Source organism: Tyto alba, unplaced genomic scaffold (assembly GCF_018691265.1).
Source record: "Tyto alba isolate M040663 unplaced genomic scaffold, T.alba_DEE_v4.0 Super-Scaffold_12, whole genome shotgun sequence".
NCBI lineage: Eukaryota > Metazoa > Chordata > Aves > Strigiformes > Tytonidae > Tyto > Tyto alba.
The window spans coordinates 3,702,111-3,723,491 of NW_024881274.1; the positions used below are offsets into that span (position 1 = coordinate 3,702,111).

Below are 21,381 nucleotides of genomic sequence, written 5' to 3' on the forward strand. Positions count from 1 at the left end.
GCGAACACGCGTGGGCGGTGGGCAGGAGAACACCGCCGCCCACACACACATCCCCGCCTCGCAGCTGAGGGAGCCGCAGCATCCCCAGGGCTGTCAGCGAGGGCGGCCCGGGCCGCTCATGCCTTGCCCGGTTCCACTTGCCCTCCTCCCGCGGCTTCACCCGCTGCCAACGCGCATGCTCCCGGCGGGCGCTCTGACCTCAGCGCGCCACGCACGTCAGTGCGTAGGTACGTTGCGTCTCCACACCCCCCACCCCCCCCCGCCCCGGTAACCGGGGAAGCGGCGGCCGGCGGCTGCGGTGCCCGAGGGGTGAGTGAGGGGCGCGGGGCCAGGCCCGGCGGGGCAGGGCGGGCCGGGGCGGCGGCTCCTCCCCCGGCGGCCAGCGGCGTCCCCCGCGGGCGGGAACCGGCGGGACCGCGGCCTAGTGCGGACTCGGGCAGCCTCGGCCTGGCCCGCACAAAGGGTCCGCCCCCATGCGGGGCCCCGCGGGCGGGAAAGGTTGTGAGGGGCCCCTGGACCGGCCCCGCTCAGGGCCCGGTGTGCCAGGGCGAGCTGTGGCTCCCTCCGCTGCGCCGGGCACGGGGGCTCTCCGCGGCGCTGGGCCCCCTGTCTCCTTTCCCCGCTGTGCTCGGGGAAGGGCGATCTTGGCGGGCGGGGGGGGGGGGTGTCCCTCCCCGTTTCAGCAGCCGCCAGAAACGGGAGCAGCTCAGACATATCGCTGCGTTTCCCTCAGATCCAGGGGAGCCACAGAAAGGGTCGGTGCCTTCGTGTTTCCTTCCTCGGAACGGCGTTTGCAGGGAAGCAAAGCCTCGGCAGTCAGTCTGCGGGTTCACTCTGCTTCGTCGCTGTCCTGTAGGAACTCTTTCCCTGTACACTCACAAGCGGGCTCTGTGGGCAAACAGACCAAATTTCATACATTTGCAATTGTATGACAGAATTTTTTTTTTTTTTCTGGGGTGGTAGGAGGGAAATAAATAAGCTGTTAAGTACAGCAAGGAGGAATCCTTAAAATCGGATGTGATAACTTAAAGAATTGCATTTCTGCTGCTGACAGAACAGCAGAAAAAGTTACACCTTTTATGTGTTTCTTGTACATTTTGATATCTTATCTGCAGTGCATCTGCAGGTGTAAAAGCTGCAAGGTGTGTCAGTGCAGGTGGGAGAACGGGACACCAGTCAGCTGCTACCATGGAGAACTGAACAGCAGTTTTCCCCAAAGTCTCTTAGTGAACTCTGGTCTAGACTTGAGATATTGAGCAAGTCACAAGCTGGTGAACGTTCTGCACAGAGAGGAGTAGCAGCATTTACTCTCAGATTATTTTGAAGTTGTTTCTCTTGCCAGTGAATTCTGATCTCATTGGAGGATTCTCATTGAATGTGAGGATTTGTTTTATAAGACTTGTAACCATTGGGACATCTAATTATAATGCACTTGAAAGCAGTGGGTGTCATTCTGTCTTTGGCTGCCTTAAAGGTATGACTTGACCATGCAGATGAAATAATTAAATTGCTTGAAATGGGAAGTGTCAATCTTAGTTCAGTCTTCTCTTATCCAACTTAAAAAAACGAGTTCTGGGCATTCGTGTTATGTGGAGTGTTTAAAATGTGGTTTGAAAAATGTAGGTTGGAGAACATATCTATATGGCTAAATGTTTTCTTAAGAAGAAGAGGGAGTTGGCTTTTTGGCAGATGTGTGCCTTGTCGCATAACGGAGTGGTATGGTGCTTTGGGCCCGTTTTCCTAGACATGTCTGGATTGCAGCAGTGTATTTACAAAGCCATGAAACACTCAAGGATGGGACTGTATAGACTTGCAAAGTATGTACTGAGTTGACTTTTCATCTCTTGTTCTTCTTGACGTTCAAAGTTCTGGCCTTGGGTTTGTTTGTCATAGATTGCAAAACAGACAAGACAGGCAACATCTTAAATACTCTTAAGTAGTCACTGACAGACATGATCTGTTTTGGAAGACAACCACTTGTTTTATTCTTTTTTCAGATTGTGGATACGTTCATACTTAAAAGAAGAGAACAAAGCCCAGATCCTTTTTGGGGAAATAGATCAAACTCTTGTCAGTCACATTTCCAGAAGTCTCTTTATCGTGACTGAAGTAATCCACTTGAAATCGTGATAGTTATATATAACTGCCTAAAGCAGAAAGGCCATTAATTTGTCTTTTGTGATTTTAACAGATACATTGAGGACATCATGAATTGGAATAAAGGTGGACCTGGTACTAAGAGAGGCTTTGGTTTTGGTGGATTTGCCATAACGCCTGGAAAAAAGGAGGAACCTAAGCTCTCTCAACAGTCTCATAGTGCTTTTGGAACAGCCGGTTCTTCTGCTGCGTTTGCGAAATCGGGACCTCCTCAGCTGCCTTCTTTCTACAAAATTGGGTCAAAGCGAGCAAATTTTGATGAAGAGAATGCGTAAGTAGGGTTATTTCTTGTGTTTAGCTCTCGATTTTGGTGTCTTAGAATTTCCAAGGTCAGGGAAAGTATCTGTGACATTCATGAGGTTTAGTTATTTGGAAAAGCCTGCTCAAGGACAAATGTCCTAATGCTGCATTATGGTGTAACAGAACCCCAGTAGCTTTACAGCAATGGTATCAAGAAAAATTGAGCTAGTCACCTGCAGGTACTCCCATCCTTGCTTTGCAGCAAACTTTTGGTGTTGCCCTGGACTGATTATTTACCCTTTCTCTGGGTGTCAGCCCATCGTCTGTAAAATGAGAATGATAATACATCCTTGCCCTTAAATATATTTAAAAGACTGAGATATTGCAGCAGCTCCATGGAGAGCTCTCCTCCTCTAGCTTTCCCCTCCTTAAGAACATAATCTCAGCTGAGCCTCAGTCAGATCAGTCTTGTTCATGCTGTGGTGTGAACAAGACTTTGCCTGAGGTGATGTGTTCAGAATTGGAGCCAAGCAGCATAAATTTGGGTGTCTTTTGCACGGGGAAGCATTCAACTCCACATTTCTTTACTAACCTTCCTATTAGCTGCATAAATGCATTGAATAGCAGGGAGGTCAGAAAAGCATCCTATAGTGAGAGCCACTCAAAATCAGTTTCATAACATCTGTTTGCCCAACCACAACTTTTAGCTTACAACATGAACAATTGTAAAGAAAGAAAGAAATCTCAACATCTTTTCCCATGTACGTACTGACTTTTATTATCTGTCTTTGTGTAGGAAACTTGACTCAGAAACCATGAAAGACAGCATGGTGCTGTAGCCTATGTGCTGACTGGGTCATTGTCTGTTGTTTCTTTTCAGGTATTTTGAGGATGAAGAGGAAGATTCCAGCAATGTCGAATTGCCGTACATTCCCGCAGAGAATTCCCCCACTCGCCAGCAGTTTCATTCCAAATCAGCAGACTCTGACAGCGATGATGATCCTCTGGAGGCATTCATGGCTGAAGTGGAGGCAAGACCCAGCTCGTGAAATGTTTATTAATTTATGTGGCTGTACTTCTCTCCAGCCAGGAGCAGCAAATGTCACTCATGATTTTGGCAGCTGTATTCAGAATGTCACTTAGCTTTTTTTTTTTTTGTGTAAGATGCTGTGTTAATTAGAACTCAAAAGTGGATTAGACGGGGAGAGGAAAGATATGATTTGCAGTAGCTTAACTTTTTAACTGTCTTGAGCACATCAAAGCAAAACAACAAAGAGCTTTGTGTGTCTCTGAATATGAAATTAAGGGTTTGTGCATTTTACACTACCTGAATTGAAATTATTTGTATTTATCACGAGCTGTTCCTTAGCTACAGTTCTGTCATTAGCTGGATTCTATCACAGTGTTTTCAGGAAGAATGTGGAGAATATATTTTTTCAATAACTCTGTCGCAAAGTTACAGTATATAAATTTCAAAAGTATTAGTAGGAGAATTTATTTAGCAAAATAGGATATGGGACAGGAGCAAGTTTAGTCAAAAACATGTTGTGTCTGTGGCATGATGGTCTAGTTATGTAGGAACATTTTTCCCTTCTATGTTTTATCATCTTAGTTTTTTTAACATGTCCTAATTTTATGACCTGTTAGGATCAAGCTGCTCGAGACATGAAGAGACTTGAAGATAAAGACAAAGAAAAAAAGAATGTTAAGTAAGTTCTCTCTTATAATTCCCATGTCTGCCTGTGTCTTGTGTGGTGCTAAGAGAATTCCAATGCATTTTGTTGATAATGATTGTTCTGTAGAGAATATAATATATACCTAGTAAACAGCATTAATCAGCACATGATGTTCCCCATGGGTAAATTTCTGTGCAATAAAAACTGAATAGGAAGGAAAAATCCATGGCAGCATCCTACAGTAAAATGTAATGACACTGAGAGTTATTTCACGCGAGAAGCCTTTCTAGGCCACATAAATTGGGGCAACACATTGTGCTACTAGCACCTTCCAGATCAGCCTGAATAGTTTTTTTTCTTTTCACATTCTTGCAGTGATCAGGATGGTTTAGTTTAAAATCGCATTTATATGAGCAAAATAACTCAGTGTGGATGTACCTGTAGTACTGGTAATTCTTCCAAAATTGAACTAGGTCTTAAGACATTCCCTGTAAAACTGATGTATTAGGTAGCATGTGACAATTGGGATACTAAATTTGGAGTTTAAAAACAGTTTACTTTTTTGCAGCTTATCTATCTGTTTTGGCCAAGGAAAATAATTATGCTGTTGATTCTTGATATAAATGTCAGATACCTTGCACTGCATGGGATTGATCAGATTATACATGGTCCTGAGACAAAACACCGGATCCAAATCACCAGCTGGGGAAATTCTGAACAGGATTTGCACTTCCCGGCTCATATTCCTCTTCAGTTATGGGACTTGTGTAGCATCAAGAGCTTAGACAGGGATGATCTTTGATGGAGCTTCTACTGGGAAGACAGATTCCTAATCTTTCAGTCTCATTAATAGAAGTAAATGGAAGTCTTTGTAGGGTCGCTGTTATGGTTGGCACCAAATATGAAAACTCCATGGGTTGGGATTATAAATGTTACTGAGTTGTTAGTGTTGTGTCTTCCACAAAATATGGAGCTCAGCACTAATCAAATGAAAGTATGGAGCTGAGTATGTGGAACACTTGCAGGGAAGTTTTTTTTTCTCCGCTTGTTTTTCCAGGGGTATTCGAGATGACATTGAAGAGGAAGATGACCAAGTGAGTTCCTATGCAGTCTTTCTATCTTCTTTTCTGTTTTCGTTTTTTTACCTTGCCTCCCCAAATATATAACTACTAGGTACAAACAAAACTCCAGTATCATGTGCAGTATCCGGACAATTCAGCAGGAAGCTCTAGTGGTTACCCTGCTGTCTCTACCCTTCTAGGTGTTTCACTAAAAAAGAAGAATATTAGGAGAAAATTTAATTCTTGTTTACTCCATTTAAGAAGACTTTTTTCAGTCAATTTGAACTTCAACTTCCTGTACAGGTTTTTCAGTATCTGAGGGTCTCATCAAATTTGAAATTAGCAGAACCAGCTGACATGGAGCATCAGTGAGAGACTGTTAAACTGTGGAAGCTATTAGCAGTGACATTTCATGTCTGTTAAAGGCAAGAATCAGGCTTTTTGCTCTTTATTTTCAGAGGAGCTCCAGTTCTGATTGAGGATTATAAGCATCACTGTAACAGAAGTAATAAAGAGGAAAGACTTAATTTCAAAATGTACCTTACTACTAAGTTGTAATTAATAACTATTGTGTTACTCACAGTAACGTGGAGCACGGAAGGGTTGTCTGGCCTCTAGGCCTTTGCTTCCAGTTTGGTGAGTGTAGCTGTGCTAAAGGTTGAGCAAAGGTGACTTACACTTGGAGACAGCTGTTGTTCAAGTGCATTGTATGCCTGTCTGTGTGACTGAGTGATAACTAACAATGCAAAAGAAAAAGCCAGACGTGTACATACATTTATTTGTAATCGAACCTTGTTTTAAAAATCTGATTTTAAATATTTGCTTGAAAGTCAAGTGAGGCTGGTGCTTTCTCCATGAGGACGTCTTGGTGTGCCAGTGAGATTCTGTGAGACACGGACATATTTGTGAGCTGTAAGGATGACATGTGGCAGTGACTTCTAACTTGGACTTGTGTTGAAGGACTCTTCTGCAATAGTTTCTTTCCCATTTGCTGTTGACTCTCTCAATGAAGAACAGATATGTTTTCATTTCTCAGAGTCTAGTTAGGGGAAGTGGAGAAACTATCTTTGGCATAGTGTGTTTAAAAAAAATGTAAACATCATATGCTTAGTATTATTGTGTTCTCTGTTTAAAAACCTGCAGTGTTTGTATTTTATTCATGTGGAAATAAGAATAGAGTCTTCCATTGTTAGGGGATAACAAGTCTTGGTAGAAGGAGTTGTTAAGCAGACATATAGAGAAGTTTGGTTTTTAACAGCATTTTGTGGTCTAACTGATGCTATGGTTGTTTTCTTCATTTGTATTTATTGTCATTCTTCTGGATGTGACTGTCGGTATTTATTAGAAGAATCAGTTCTAGTGAATGTGTTTGTTTGTTTTTTTTCCTCAATGGTGGGTGTGAAAACAAACAGCCATCTAGCATATGCATCATTTAAACAAATGTAGTAGTATTTTTGCATCCTATTGTATGTGATTTTACTGATATGTTTTGCTGCAGGAAGCTTATTTTCGCTACATGGCTGAAAACCCCACTGCTGGTGTGGTCCAAGAAGAGGAAGAGGATAACCTGGAGTATGATAGTGATGGGAATCCAATTGCACCGTCCAAAAAAATCATTGATCCTCTTCCACCTATTGACCATTCAGAGGTAGGAAGGAAGTTTATTCCATTCTGTTCTGTCTGAGGCATTGTAGAAAGCAGGAGCTAAGAAGCAGATTGAAATATGTTTCTATCCCTGTAATATTTCAGTGCTGTGCTATGTAAATCACACTAAAGATCCTTGAAATGGCTTCATAGTAAATTAATGTTCTTGCAGACAATTAAGAACTTTTAAGAAAAAGGACCCTTGCCCTCCAAGACTAAATGTACAGAGAGAGAATCATGAGTCCTGGACTAACAGAGTAATTACCCTTGCAGATTGAATATCCACCGTTTGAGAAAAATTTTTATGATGAGCATGAAGAGATCACCAGTCTCACCCCACAGCAAGTGGTAGAGTTACGTCATAAGCTAAATCTCCGGGTAAGCTGGTCACAAAACTACTCTCCCAGGATCTTTTTACTCCCATTTTTTCTGGACTGTCTTAGTAGTTTTAATGAAGTTTTTCACAGGAAACTCCCACTTTTGAACACTGAGCCTCTCAGACACCTTCAGTGACTTTGATTTAAGGGAGCATGATTTTCCTTAGCAGTTCTTGAAAGTCTTCTCTGGATTTGTCAAAGCAGGCACCAAAGATTGCCAGTTGCATGGTTGCACTTGGACTAAAGGACTCCAGAGCTAGGAATGGAAACTGGAAATACTATATGCAAGAATTAGTTCTTTGCCATTTGTGACATGTTAGTGTGGTGACTTTCTATGAAGGGAATTATTTGGAGAAGATGGCCAATAATACCGGAAGGTAGATAATAGCTTATGTTGATTGACAATTTATCTAAGTTTTTGTACATGAAAGTCTCATTTACAAAACACATCTAGAATGTGCACCTAGTTAAACTTACATCAATTCAAAAAGTAAAAAGCCGTTTTCAGAGGCAGAGACACCCTTTTTTAAATTTCTGTACAGATTGTGCTTTGTTTTACTGTTCATGAACAAAGATATGTTTCTGTTTCTAAGGTCTCTGGTGCTGCTCCTCCAAGGCCTGGCAGTAGTTTTGCTCATTTTGGGTTTGATGAGCAACTTATGCATCAAATTAGGAAATCTGAGTATACCCAGCCCACTCCTATACAGTGCCAGGTGAGTGTTGTTACTTCTCTAACATCTAAAGAGAATTAATAGAGCACATGCAAAGGTCCCTAGTCCATATGAGGATGTGTACAATTCTAGTTTCCTATATAGAGCTGTCACAGAGAAGAATAATTTGTATTTTTCTAGGAAAATAGCTTTGATATTTTTAAAATAGAAGTTTATTCACTTTTTTTGTTGTTAAATGACCACTGTAAATATATCCATATTTTTTTCTTCATTTGTCTCTTGGTGAAAACTGAAGAACATTCAAGTGACATCTCTTGCTTATAGAAATGTATGAAAGGGTTGAGTTTGGGGTTTTTTTAGAAATTGTAATAAAAATAACCGTAGCAGTAGCTGAGTAAAAGGCCATACATTGACGACTTTATTCCTTTAAACAGCTTATATTTGAATGTCTTGTAACTAGAAGAGGTATACAACAAGGCTTTTTTTTTTTTTTTTTTTTCCATTTCTTTGGCAATTAGAATAAATGCCTTATGAGCTGGACCGTTCCTTGGAGAGCCATGCAAGCAAAAGGGATTCTACTGCATGTGTTGATTGATTACCACAAGTAGTTAAGGTTACCAATAATGTGATTATAACCACACCACTTCAAGATGGTTTTCTTGAAGTATGAAAAATTATGCAGTGCTGCATCCAAGGGATGTGTATTAGGACCTTAGTCCACGCTATTTGTAAAAACCTGTGGTCCTTGTAGCAACAGTAGGGATGAACTGAGGACTTCAGCACTCAGAATGGTTGCAGAAAGAATAGGCTCAGAGAATTTGTTTTTAGCACTCTTATAGCTGGACAAGATGCATTTGTGTACATGTGAATATATCCTTGGGATGTTGTACTGTTCCCGGACATTGATTTCATATAGGACACCAGCAGTCATTGCTTCCAGCCCTTAAACCAAACTAATTCACATCTGAACTGGGCAATAAAACTGTGTAAGCATCGACGTACGTTGCTGTGAGCCCTCTGTAATGTGCTTTCCTCTTGTTATCTGAGTTTTTGCATAGTGTCTAAAACAAAAATATGCTAAGGTAGGCATAATATGGGTTTAGACTCTCCTTATTTTTAGGGTGTTCCAGTTGCACTAAGTGGCAGAGATATGATTGGGATAGCTAAGACTGGAAGTGGAAAAACAGCAGCCTTCATCTGGCCAATGCTGATTCACATCATGGATCAAAAGGAGCTTGAACCGGGGGATGGTCCCATTGCAGTGATCGTCTGCCCGACCAGAGAGCTTTGCCAACAGGTAGGTCTCTAGTAATTATATGTATGCCTTAAGTGTTCTTACAGAAAACAGCAAAATTCTGGGCAGAAATTATCAAAAAATTCAGTAAACTACTTGAAAATAAGCCTATTCTATGCATTAGTAGTGTGCCTCCGATATAAGCTTACAGTTCTCTCCTACACCTCATTTTGTTGAAGGATCGTGGCAAATCTGAAATTGTAAATTTTTGCACAGTGCTCCCATATTATTTCTAAGTATTAAGAATATTGTGGATGCATTGCCACAAATTATATGTGTAAAAGGATAGAGCCTACAGGTTAAATTAAGGTTGGATGCTTAAATAGGTTTCTCACATTACTGGAAATTGTTGCAAATTATCCACAAGTATTGAAGTATTCAGCCCTGAGGATTCTGAATAATTTCATTAAGTTACTAGCTGAAAAGTGGATTTCAGGAGCTGGACTGTATTTCCAAGGTAGGTCTGTTTTCTCAGATCTGTCTAACATGAACTGTGATGTGCTTTGTTTAAAATTCTCAGATCCATTCTGAATGTAAGCGCTTTGGTAAGGCGTATAATCTGCGCTCTGTAGCTGTGTATGGAGGAGGAAGCATGTGGGAGCAAGCCAAAGCCCTCCAGGAGGGGGCAGAGATAGTTGTCTGCACACCAGTAAGTACCTGTATGCACACAGCACAATTTGTTGTTGTTGTTGCTTAACTGAAGCTGAGACAGATTTTTAATGCCATTGGTGATGCAGAATTTGTTCTCTGATCACCAGAATCTAGGTTCTTCACAGGTTATCAGGTATTGGGAGCAAATATGCTGGGATTATTCTTCTCCCAAGAGAAACTGAAAGAGATTAGGTATGATCTCCAATAGAGTGGCAAGCAAGATCGGCTTGAATCAGTGTCAGTTATTTATGATACCAGCTTCTGATTGCTGAGCCTTAAATTCGTTAAGAAAATTCTGAGAATGTCATGAACTTGAGTGCCATCTTCTTGAATCAGTGTAGAGCCTGTGGCTGTAATACTGAAGGATTGAAGCATTGAATCAGAATGGATGTTGATGCTGAACGAGGGATTTAAATGAACACCATTGTCAACTGGCTTTGCTTACTGCAAAAACTCGTTATGAACTTGGGCAAAACTGAGCAACTAATGGCTGGAGGAAATTTTATTGTGTCTATTTATTGGAGTACTAGGTGAGAAAAGAAAGTATGAAGAGCTCCCTTGCCACAAACTGGGATTAAGTAGCCAGTTCACATTTAAAATTTAATTGTAGTAAGGAATGGGGAATTTTAGAATCTCAGTACTGTTAAGCTTGAAACAACAGTCTTAAAGTTCAGCTTGTCAGGCATAGTTGATGAGAGTTTTAGAAATCTGTTTCTGTGACTTGAATATTGACACTTCTAGACTGAAGCCTTGAGATGTTTTCTGTTCTAAGCCTCTGGTAAGTAAAGATAAAAAACAGTTAAGTGCTTGAAGGTTGCATATATTAACATTTTTTCAAATATGCTTTATAAACTTTGACTTTTGTTTTTTTAACAGGGTCGTTTGATTGATCATGTGAAAAAGAAAGCTACAAACCTTCAAAGAGTCACTTACCTTGTGTTTGATGAAGCTGACAGAATGTTTGATATGGGGTTTGGTATGTAATGAACAAAGTTCACTGTTTTGGAAAGCAGTGGTGTCCAGTTCCCAGCTTTGTAGGACTGTTTATAACCCCTGTAGCTTCATAGACTTGAAAATACATTCAGCAAATACTTCATAGATCAAACTCATATTTAAAGGTCTAACATTTGTTGCTATAAAGAGATCATCAAAATCCTGTTGGTGTTGAAGTCTAGAAATGTTGATTTTTATCTTAGAGTTGCTGAATAACTTTGGGACAAGTTACTTCTGTGCTTCAATTCTGTGTGTACAAACTAGTGGTGTTAAAAGAACTTTGTGCTTTATGGAAAGAGGTTTGGTCATTCAGATCTGGGTGATTTTGAATTTGTGTTCAAGAATCATGGGACATAGCAAAGATTTGACAGTACCATAATAGCGCAAAGGCGGGGAGACACATGAAGGATCTATAGGTTGTGCACACGTTCAGCTAGGATCTTTTCTTGCAGAATTTTTTTGCTGAAGGAACTCCCAAAAGTTGCTTTGTACAGCAAAAGAACTTTTATTGTGCAGCAAAGAACATCTGCAAGTCACAGTAGAATTAAATACTGAGGCACTCATTAACTCTATGCTTGTTTATTAAATAAAGCAATGAAGTTGTATTTTGAGTTATGCTACTAAATAATGAGCTTACAGTGTTGATTAGAAAATTTTCCATCTCCTTTCCAGAATATCAGGTCAGATCAATCGCAAGCCATGTACGTCCTGACAGACAGAGTAAGTATAAGCATGTTTCTAAATAAACTGAGAGTCAAAGGAGGCTATATGGTGGGCTACCAGTTTAGAGTCTGGAACAGAAATTGGATTTCCTGTTCTTGACAGAGCCACACAATGAGACTTTCGCAGAAGTCCACTGGTCTTATTCTCAGTGTGGGCTGTTGGGAGGGAGCACTTGTGAAGTGTGGGCATTTAACCACGCTGTTCATCCGTCTGTAATCCCTCCACAGACTTTACTCGGAGAAAAGATGATTAGCTGAGTTAATGTTCATATGCTTTGAGATCCTGTGTGCTAAGCTGCCATGAAAGGAAGTTTACAGCAGTGCCACCTATTATCAACATCATATTTCAGATGCCATGAAATGTGTTTCCACTTCGAGGTATTCTAATAGTGTGATTGTTAATTATCATTAGAACCAGGAAAACAAACCGTAGCTTCAGATCACTGACATCTAGTACAGCTGTACAGGTCCTCATTCACAAGATCTGTGCAGTGTTTTCACAGTTCCAAAAGAAAGTTTATTTTTCAAGGAGTTCAAATACTGTTTTTCTTTTAGCCCTCTTGTTCAGTGCCACTTTCCGTAAGAAGATTGAGAAATTGGCCCGAGATATTCTGATCGATCCAATTCGAGTTGTGCAGGGAGACATCGGAGAGGTAATTCCACCTTACTTCTGAGACAAACAGAAAAATGAACCATTCTATTTCTGTTGTCTGAAATTTAACTTAAACTACAGTAGTCATCATATATTCAAGAGTAAATACTTTGTGCTTTACAAAAAACAGGAAGGTTGGTTTGTTTTTTTTTTTAATTTTACTGAGCTTTCTGCCAACAAATGTTCTTATAGTGATGGGAGGTTTCATCAAGGAGTGAAACAACATTAATGCAGTGATTGATTTTTTTTTTTTTTTTTTTTTTTAATTAGGCTGAATCAATGGGTATATTCTTTTTTTTTGTCTCAAAACTAAATAAATTACATCTTTTGCAATGAAGGATTTGAAACTTAGACTGTAATGTCTTTCAGCTGGTTTACGTGGGAATGTTGATTCTATACTTGCTTGACAGTAGCAGCTGAACTATTACCAGACGAGAGATTTGGTGATAAGTCAGTGGAGTGGGCAGGTTACACTTGCTGTGAAGAAGCTTTGCCTATAAATGAAAACTGTTGAGAAGTTTCACGAGATGCCTTCAGAACATTCTTTTAACCAATTCTCTGCATTTTTTTTATTTTTTTCAATCAAGAATATGAGGTATCCCTTTATAACAAAAAATTAATGGCCACCTGAAACCCTTTCTTTGAGGGAAAATCATTTTTCTAACCATCGCTTAAGAAAAGAAGCGACTTTCCTAGCTCAATCACATGGTTTCTTTTCTTTGGTCTATATTGTTACTCTATTATGAGAGCCTCATCCTTGAAATAATTAATATTTAAATGTGTAGAAATTAAATCTTTCAGAGAAACTTCCAGATAGTGCTGTGAGCTCCACTGTACTTCTATTACTTGCAATATGGAGTGTATCAGGAGTCTCTTGATACCTCCCCTCTCCCGACACTGAGGACAAGTCACAGCTCACAGGAACACTTTCTCTGATCGCCGTATGAATAACTTACTGATGAGCATCCTCTCCATCTCAGATCCTGCTCTCGCACAGTTTGTTATAGATGTTAATAGGATCTGTCACAAAAGCATCTAAATTGCAAGTACCCATCTTTAGATCAGTAGGGTACTAAACTGCATCATGTCAAAGACTGCACTTTGCCTCTCTCCAGTTTAGCAGAGAGTAGCTCATTTAACCCCTGCCTTTTCTGCTGTGAAAATGAAGTGGTCAGCAGTTAGACAAGAGCTGAAACCTCTTTAAAAGAGGAATTTTGGTCCCCTGCTTCACTTTTTGTTCTCACACGTAGTTTAAATTCCTCATTTGATTCTGCCATCTGTGCTTGCCATTCTGTCCTGTGTTATTGCTTGTCTTATTTATCCCCTTAGGCAAATGAAGATGTTACTCAAATTGTGGAGATTTTCCCCTCTGGCCCTAGCAAATGGAACTGGCTGACTCGACGCCTTGTGGAGTTCACATCTTCTGGGAGCGTTCTCCTGTTTGTCACCAAGAAGGCAAACGCAGAAGAGCTGGCCAATAACCTCAAGCAGGAGGATCATAATCTGGGGCTGCTTCATGGTGACATGGACCAGAGTGAGAGGAATAAAGTCATTTCAGAATTTAAGAAAAAGGGGATCCCGATACTAGTAGCTACTGATGTGGCAGGTATGTGACATTCTAAGAAACAACAGCTCATACGAGTCACAGACATCAGCAGAAAGGCTAACACGTTTCAGTGCAAGGCACCAATGTTGGCTTCTGCACCTGCTGGGCACTGCGTTCCAGATGTTTTTCAGAAGTACACAGTGTTAGCAAGGGGTTTCATTTTTATAGTCTTCTAATGATGTTTAAATTACAGTCTGACAAATATTTTTTAATATACAGAAAGAAAATAAGCTGTTTCTTAAGGAAATAGTTGCTATTTGTTAATCAGCTGACACATTATGCATGCTTAAATGAAGCCTTCTCTAGAACAGCTTTTGTACCCAGATGTTTAGCTAAACAAAAAATGTATTTCAGTGTCCTTTAATAAAGCCATCTCTCTTCCTTGCAAAAACACTCATTTAAAGAGATCTCTCCCATTTCGAATCTTGTGAACTTGGAGATCAGTGTAACTTACACTACTGTTAGAGAAGACACCGCTACACTTATGATAGGAGTTTTAGCCTATGAAGGGTGTCTTAACTGGGGTGTGTTCGTGTGGAAACTCCTTTTGTGTGCTGGAGCAGAATGAAGTGATAGGCTGGTATGAGTGGACTTGCTTTGAGTTAATTCAGGATAATCACACTTACTGCTGTGTTGCTCTTCGTTACAGCTCGTGGGTTAGATATTCCTTCCATTAAGACTGTCATCAATTATGATGTGGCTCGGGACATAGATACGCACACCCATAGAATTGGTCGTACTGGCAGAGCAGGCGAGAAGGGAGTTGCCTACACGCTGCTGACTCCCAAAGACAGTAACTTCGCTGGTGATCTTGTCAGAAATCTGGAAGGGGCTAATCAACATGTTTCCAAAGAGCTGTTGGATCTAGCAATGCAGGTATGAACAAGCAGAACTCGAGTAGAGGAAGGTTCCTTCCATGGTTAGCTGAAAATCAGGAGCTCGGGGACTTGTTTCTGGCTCCATCATGTGTTAGCAATGACCTGTTGGCAATCTACACTGTATCTAAGTAGTCTTTCTAGTGTTTTTAATGGCCTTTGAAAGAATCCAGGAGGACATGAAGATTTTGAAACGCAGTATGTAATCTATTTTGGGGTCAGACACTGCTTAGGAAATTAGGAGCTGTAATCTGGCTGATGCAGCAGAGCACTTCAGCTCCAATATCTCATTACAATCAGATTTTCGATATGTATTTATGGCAGGCGCCTGGGAAATGCAGCTTAGCTGAAAGCTAAACTAGAAAATAATTACAGGGACATTGACTCTGTGAAACGGTTGTTGCTTGATCATTATACCTGCTTGGCAGTGCTGTGTGGCAGGCTTGCTATATATAGGTATGACGGGTAGCTGAAGCAATTGTGCTTGTACCACTGTACTCGTCAGCTCTTCAAGTTCTTGTCTTTTGCCGCCCGTGTAGGTGCAAGAAAGCAAAAGCTGTTTGGTCATTCCCAAATTCAGAGATGGATTAGCATGTCTGTGGCCTCATCACCAGGCAGCTTGGACACTACCTGCTAGAAGCAAATATTTTTTTCGGAGGTACAGAGGCAGCATTTTCAGAAGGGACAGAATTTGTGAGGCAGAGCTCCCCAGGCTGCCTTTGAGAGGAGAGTACAGAAGCTGGATGGCTTGGCTTACTGGCTTACTGAATTTTGAAGAGACTATAGGGCATAAGAAGATGTGCAGGCAATCATTATTTAAAAACCTGGTAGTGGGAGGTCTTGCTTGGCCTACCCTATCCTGGCCACTGCTTGTTGCAGGAAGTTTTTCTGACAGAACCTCACTTCTCCTTAGCTGGGCAGCAGGCTAAACCAATAAAACCCAAGTGTGAGCAAGTGCAGAGCTCCCAAGTGAGTAGCATTAGAAATTGCACTTATTGCTGCATTTATCACTGCATTTATTAGAATGCAAACCCCCAAAACTTTTAACATGGATGAAAGTTCAGTACATAAAATTAGTTTTCATAGAAAGCATTTGTAAAAGATCTTCAGATCCACATGACAGACCTGTCTGCAGCTTGGTTTTGAAGTGCTGTATTCTGTCATGTCCCATCCCCTTGCAACGGCTGTGTTGTTGAATGGGAAACAGTATCTATATTTTTCTTTTGAAATGTTCAAAATCCTTTTCTGAGCCTCAGTACATGCATTAGTGAAGCTTCTTATTCCCTGTGTTGAGAAGCGTTTGTCCTTCTTTTGTACAGAATCCATGGTTCAGGAAATCACGTTTCAAAGGAGGAAAAGGCAAGAAGCTGAATATTGGTGGTGGTGGCTTAGGATACCGTGAACGTCCTGGTCTGGGATCAGAAAATTCTGTAAGTAGAGGTGCTGAAGAAGTTGTTCACAGATTCTTGAAACTTTTAAACTTAGTATTGACTACTCTTTAATTTTAAAAGTGTTCTTGGTACTGGAATATAGCCTCTGGTTTCAAAGATTTTCATAGTTCAGAATCTTTCAGAGTTAGTATTAGAAATACCTCAAGTGAAACTGTCCTGTGCTGTTACCCTCTTGTCAAGAGCTGCCTTCTTCAGGGCCAGTGATCCAAAAGGTTTGGAGATTCTTCCCAAAATAAATTGTCAGTGCAAAATAAATGCTAATAAATTACTTGAAAAGCCATTTCCAGGCTGAGTCTTGGCAGTAAAAAATCTTGCAGAACTGGGAACACTTACTAGGGTTTGTCCGTGTGAGGAAAACAGCTGATGTGTGTGGGGACAGAGTTTAGCTGTAGACATGTTGAAAACACATCACGTTCAGCATCTTTCCAGAAGTCGCAGCTGAAACCTTGTTCGTGCTTTGTCTTGGCTATGACCTCTGTGAAAATCTCCATTTGATTGCATTTTGCTTTTGCTTTTGTACTGTAAGGAGCTGGGAAATGAGGTAATACTGCTGACTAGTGACTCACTAAGACTTAATGCATCTTTACTTTTCTGTCATCCTCAAGGTCATGGGGCAAACCGTTCTGCTCAGTGCGCTTCAGAGGTTTGTCATCCTTAGTGGATGTATTTCCTGAGTGCAGGGCCAAGATAGATTCAGAGAACAGTTGAACTGAAAGTGTTTGTGTTGGATAAATCTCTCCAGCTGCCCTTTTGTCTTTTTGTGTAGGATCGTGGAAACAACAACAGTGTGATGAGTAACTATGAGGCGTACAAGCCATCCACTGGGGCAATGGGAGACAGGCTTACGGCAATGAAAGCAGCTTTTCAGGTTGGTTTGATCACTTGTACTCCCAAGTTCTAACTCGAGAGGAAAGGACATCACGTGGAAAAAAATTACTACTGATGAATCAAGACAATTTATTTTTCTCCCCTGAAAATGCAGAAACACTTGATTTCAGGGAGGTTGCATTTGGTAGTTGTGGCCACGTCTTATCCACTCGGAGCACGCAGTCGAAAGTGGTAGAGTTAGTATGCAGGCTGGACTTGAGCATGTTTGCACAAAGTTAATTTGCCAAATTTATTTTGGTTTCTGCTGCCTCTTTGCTCTCTTTCCCTTCTGCATTCTGCTCCTAGGCTTGATCCTATTTAAGTTGCTTAGCAGCAATAGTGTAATTGCAATCAAAAGAAATGGGGAAGAAACCATTTCTCTTCAGTGTAAAAATTCACCCCACAATATAGGAGTTCCCTTGTTTCTGTGGCCTGGTAGCAGATGTCCATTACTAATTCTGTGTTCCTACACACAACACAAGTGTAATCGTTCCAAGATGAATTTTTTTATAGGAACTCTTTTTCCCTAGGGCCTCCCCAGAACTCAAGATGGGCTTGTGTGTGCATGACGACTGTGTGTTTAGTGGTGCAGTGCAGAGGCAAATGTGCTCTCTTGTTCTTTCTTTCTGTCTCCTTCCGGCAGTCCCAGTATAAGAGCCATTTTGTTGCTGCAAGCTTAAATAATCAAAAGACTGGGAGCTCCGCCGCTGGTGCTAGCGGCTGGACCAGCGCTGGGAGCTTGAACTCAGTACCGACGAGTTCAGCGCAGCAAAACGCTGCAAATCCCGACAGCCCGATCGCAAGCGTCGCAGCGGCAAAGGGTGTTCCAGGTTTCACCAGCACAGGGAATTTGAGCAGCGTTCCCACCTTTCCAAGTGTCGGAGGACAGGGCTTCAACAACACAAACGCCAGCGCCAACAATCGAGAAGGCGGCGGCGGCGGCGGCGGTGGGGGCGGTGGTGGTGGCGGCAGCGGCGGCGGCGTTGTCAGAGAACGATACAACGACAACCGGAACAGTCGCCACAACGAGGTCCCGCGCCGCGGAGAGGGCGGTGGTCGCTACAACGACGTGCAACGCCACGGAGAAGGAGGCGGTCGCCACAGTGACGCTTACCGCCACGGAGAGGGCCGACACGGCGACAGCCATCGCCACGGTGAGAGCCGGCACTTCGCCGAGGTGGGCAGCGGCAATCGCAATAATGGTGACAGCAGGAATAGCAACGAAGGTAGGAACAACAAGAACAGGAATGGTGAGAACAGGAAGGATACCAACAGCCGAGACAACAAGACAGATGGGTTTGCTGTCCCAGAGCCCCCAAAACGTAAGAAGAGCCGGTGGGACAGTTAAAAGCTGGTGTTTCACAGCCTGGAATCTCTGCAGGTAGTGTTGTCTTTTTCCAGAGGATTTCTTGGGGTTTTTGGTAACTGGTTGTTGAGCAGCTGAGGGAGGAGAAGGAAACCATGGAAACTCCCCATGCAAAGTCTGGGCCGGTACATCTGCGGACAGATTCACTCCAGTGATGTGTACACACAATGCTTAGTCAAAGAGAAATCATTTTGATAAAGCTCCCTGGGTTCTGCTTTTAAACATTCAGTGCTCAAGTGACTCTGCTGGATTTAAACAGATCTTCTTGACAAGAAAGAAGCTGTTTCACATCCTTGGAACATTAAGAAACTGCTGTCCATAGAAGTATAAAGTAGTCTTTTCTTAACCAGCGTTCACATTTAAAAAACCAGTCCATCTAGAGATGCTCAGGACCCACCCGTTAAACATTAATCTTTCAGCAGTTTGTTCCGTATGGTGAGTTCTTCCCCAATCTCTTCTTTTCACATATTCTTTTATCCCCAAATAAGAGGATTTGGCTTCCAGGTTGCCCCTTACATCTCTCCCCATCAACTGAGAATGTATCAATTTGTGTCATTGAAGGTGGGATGAAGCAAGTTGATTTTTCTTTCCTTTTTTATTTTTTATGAAGCTGTCCAAGGGATCCTTCTCCAGCCCAGCTAATCACAAATTCACATGTAGTGTAGGATGGACTCCCCAGCTTGTTTGTGGTCAGTACATCAATCCCAATCCCATTGCCCAGGTATTTTTTTCTTTTAAAGACCTTTCCTAATAACCCTCATTTTGGTGGAAGCCTGCATAGCAAACTTGTCTCTCTGCTGTGCCTATGCGCCCTCTGTTATGAGAGGGTTGAGTGCTTTCTTCAAATTAAAAATAAAAAAGGGAAAAAAATGTAGATATGCCACAACAATCAAAGGCTGGTGCCCCCCATGAAGTGTAGCAAAGTGAAGAGGCTTCATTAGAAATTCAGGGACCTGCTGCTCAGAAGCCTTTAGGGAGAACCTGAAAAGCGATTAATGAAGTGGAACAGCTCAAATATCGCCCCATATTGGACACATGTAGTTAAAACTGTAAAATCTTGCTTGACTGTTTTTAACTCGTTGTGTGTATTATCCATTTTTTAACTTTTTTTTTTTTTTGCGCGCACCATAAAGGTAAGGAAGAACTCTTTTGTTGAAACATGTCAGCACCCACCTCTGTCTTGTTTCTACTGAAAGAAGTATCAGAAACTGTCAGGGTTTTGTGACATTGTGATGTTTTCTTTATCAGCTGTGCATTTACTTTCTGCTTGCTCTAGTAAATGTTTTATTACTGGGACAAAAATATCTAGCATGTGCTTTTTATTCTCTACTTCCTCCTTTGGCTGTTCTGGCATTTGGATGGAGATTTGACTGACTGGAGATTTGACTGCGTCCCTTTCTGTCACCAGAAGCTGTGGATTGTAGTTGATAAAAGACTTTGTGTTTTTTCTCGGTGTCTTTCACCCTAGACTGTTTTGCAACCTCTATTTAGCTTCAAAGACTCCCAGGGAATAGATTTTCCTCCCATTGTACAAGCAGGAAGGATACAGCCCAGGACATGTTGCTCATCCCAGCCTTTCATGGGGTCATTGGTTGTCCTGGAAAGAGAACTCGGCAACAGTCTTGTGATCTGACTGGCATGTGTACTGGTTTCAGTTAGACACCAACACAATTATTTGGGTCCCCTTGCTAACTAGCTCTAATCTGTTGTGGTTTTTTTTTAAAAAAAAACAGCTTCCACTTGAATTCTCTCATGACAGTCTAGGCAGAAACCTCATTGCACTGGTTTGAGCTCTGTGTATTTAGTATTAAGTCAAGTATGTTCCAGGGCAGATGTGGCAGGGGCTTAGAAGCTGTTGCCTTCCCCTTTCCTTATCACACTTAACGTTTATCACCCTGCACAATTAAAGATTTGAATTTCAAAACAGAAAAAAAAATAGCTCTATAGTCTAAAGCTGCCATCTGCTTTCTCCCTTCCTGGATCTCAGCTCGCTGCCACTGGGAACTGGCCCTGTATGTGGTATATGGTTGGGTTTCTCCCCTTCTTTTTAACGCATCCCTCTGCCTTTCGATAGGGTTATTGAAATTCCTCACCCCTCTCTCAGCTACCAGGAGCCTCTTGAGACTTCGATGTGTAAATATTGATCACTGACAGAGAGCTATAAATGTCAGTTCACGGGTCCATGTTAGATACATAAGCGGCTTGATTCCATCTCCGCAGAACAAGGTAGCAGTGTGAGCAGCCTGCCAACAACCCTGAAGGAGAATCTCTCTCCTTGCAGAGGCAGGCAGTGCTGCTTTCTTCTAGAGAGACCAGAGCACAGCTCACAGCTGAGCAAATCGATGGCAGGAAGCTCAGGTTTGTCTGTAACGTGCAATCCTCGAATTCTGCTCCCGCCTCTGTGCCCACACATCCGTCCCCCCTCAGCCCCCGGGGGGGGCAAACACTGCCACAACCAGCTGCGTCTTCCCCAGCGTGCTTTCTTGTAGGGGCACTGGTGTGGATGTGCCTGACCCTCTTCGGGACCATTTAAAGAACAGGAATCCCAGAGCCCGTCCCTTCCCTGACGCACCTGGCTGCCTGTCCCTCCAGTGCTTTCTAACCCTTGTGACTCCCTCTGTATCTCAGCTATTCACTGGTAAATCTGTGAATGCACAGAATTATTTACATGTTTGCTGTCACTGTCTTTTTTTTTGTGAAATTACTGCCTTGAGGGGACTGTGTCTCATCAGAGAGAGGAAAAAAACTTCTCCATGCTACCACCACCATGCTGTTTAATTTTAAGTGGCATATATACCCTGCCTTCCCAATGCCATTCTCTCCTTCCCTGTGGTCTGGCTGAATTGTCTGGGCTGGGCATTGCAAGCTCCTTGGGAATGTCTTTTTTCCTGTCAGGTGAGGAGCTTTCCCAGGCAGCACACGTGCAGCAGAGTGGGCCGGGGGAGCCAGGGCTGCCTTGTCCCCGGCTGCGAGCAGTGAGAGCAGACCTGGCTCTGAACGTGGCCAGCTTCCCAGCCCTTCGCACCCTCTGCTGCCCTCCAGCAACCGCTCGCTGTGCCTGACACCACCGAGGCCGTG

The 21,381-nt window shown here is 42.2% G+C and overlaps 1 protein-coding gene across 2 annotated transcripts; it reads left to right on the forward strand.

The window, feature by feature from the left end:
• The first annotated feature begins 117 nt into the window (after positions 1-117).
• On the forward strand, positions 118-19,605 carry DDX42 (DEAD-box helicase 42). 2 transcript variants are annotated; one of them, XM_042787438.1, is made up of 18 exons: positions 118-227; positions 2,192-2,428; positions 3,278-3,428; positions 4,045-4,106; positions 5,131-5,167; positions 6,633-6,782; positions 7,052-7,156; positions 7,749-7,868; positions 8,947-9,123; positions 9,641-9,769; positions 10,648-10,747; positions 11,437-11,484; positions 12,042-12,139; positions 13,468-13,744; positions 14,394-14,620; positions 15,939-16,049; positions 16,837-16,938; positions 17,581-19,605. In XM_042787438.1, the coding sequence occupies exons 2-18, from the start codon at positions 2,208-2,210 to the stop codon at positions 18,283-18,285; spliced, it is 2,820 nt and encodes a 939-aa protein (XP_042643372.1). In that variant the 5' UTR covers positions 118-227; positions 2,192-2,207; the 3' UTR covers positions 18,286-19,605. The 2 variants fall into 2 exon arrangements, with proteins under 2 accessions (XP_042643372.1, XP_032852577.2); XM_032996686.2 differs by having other exon boundaries at positions 209-309.
• The last annotated feature ends 1,776 nt before the right edge of the window (positions 19,606-21,381 follow it).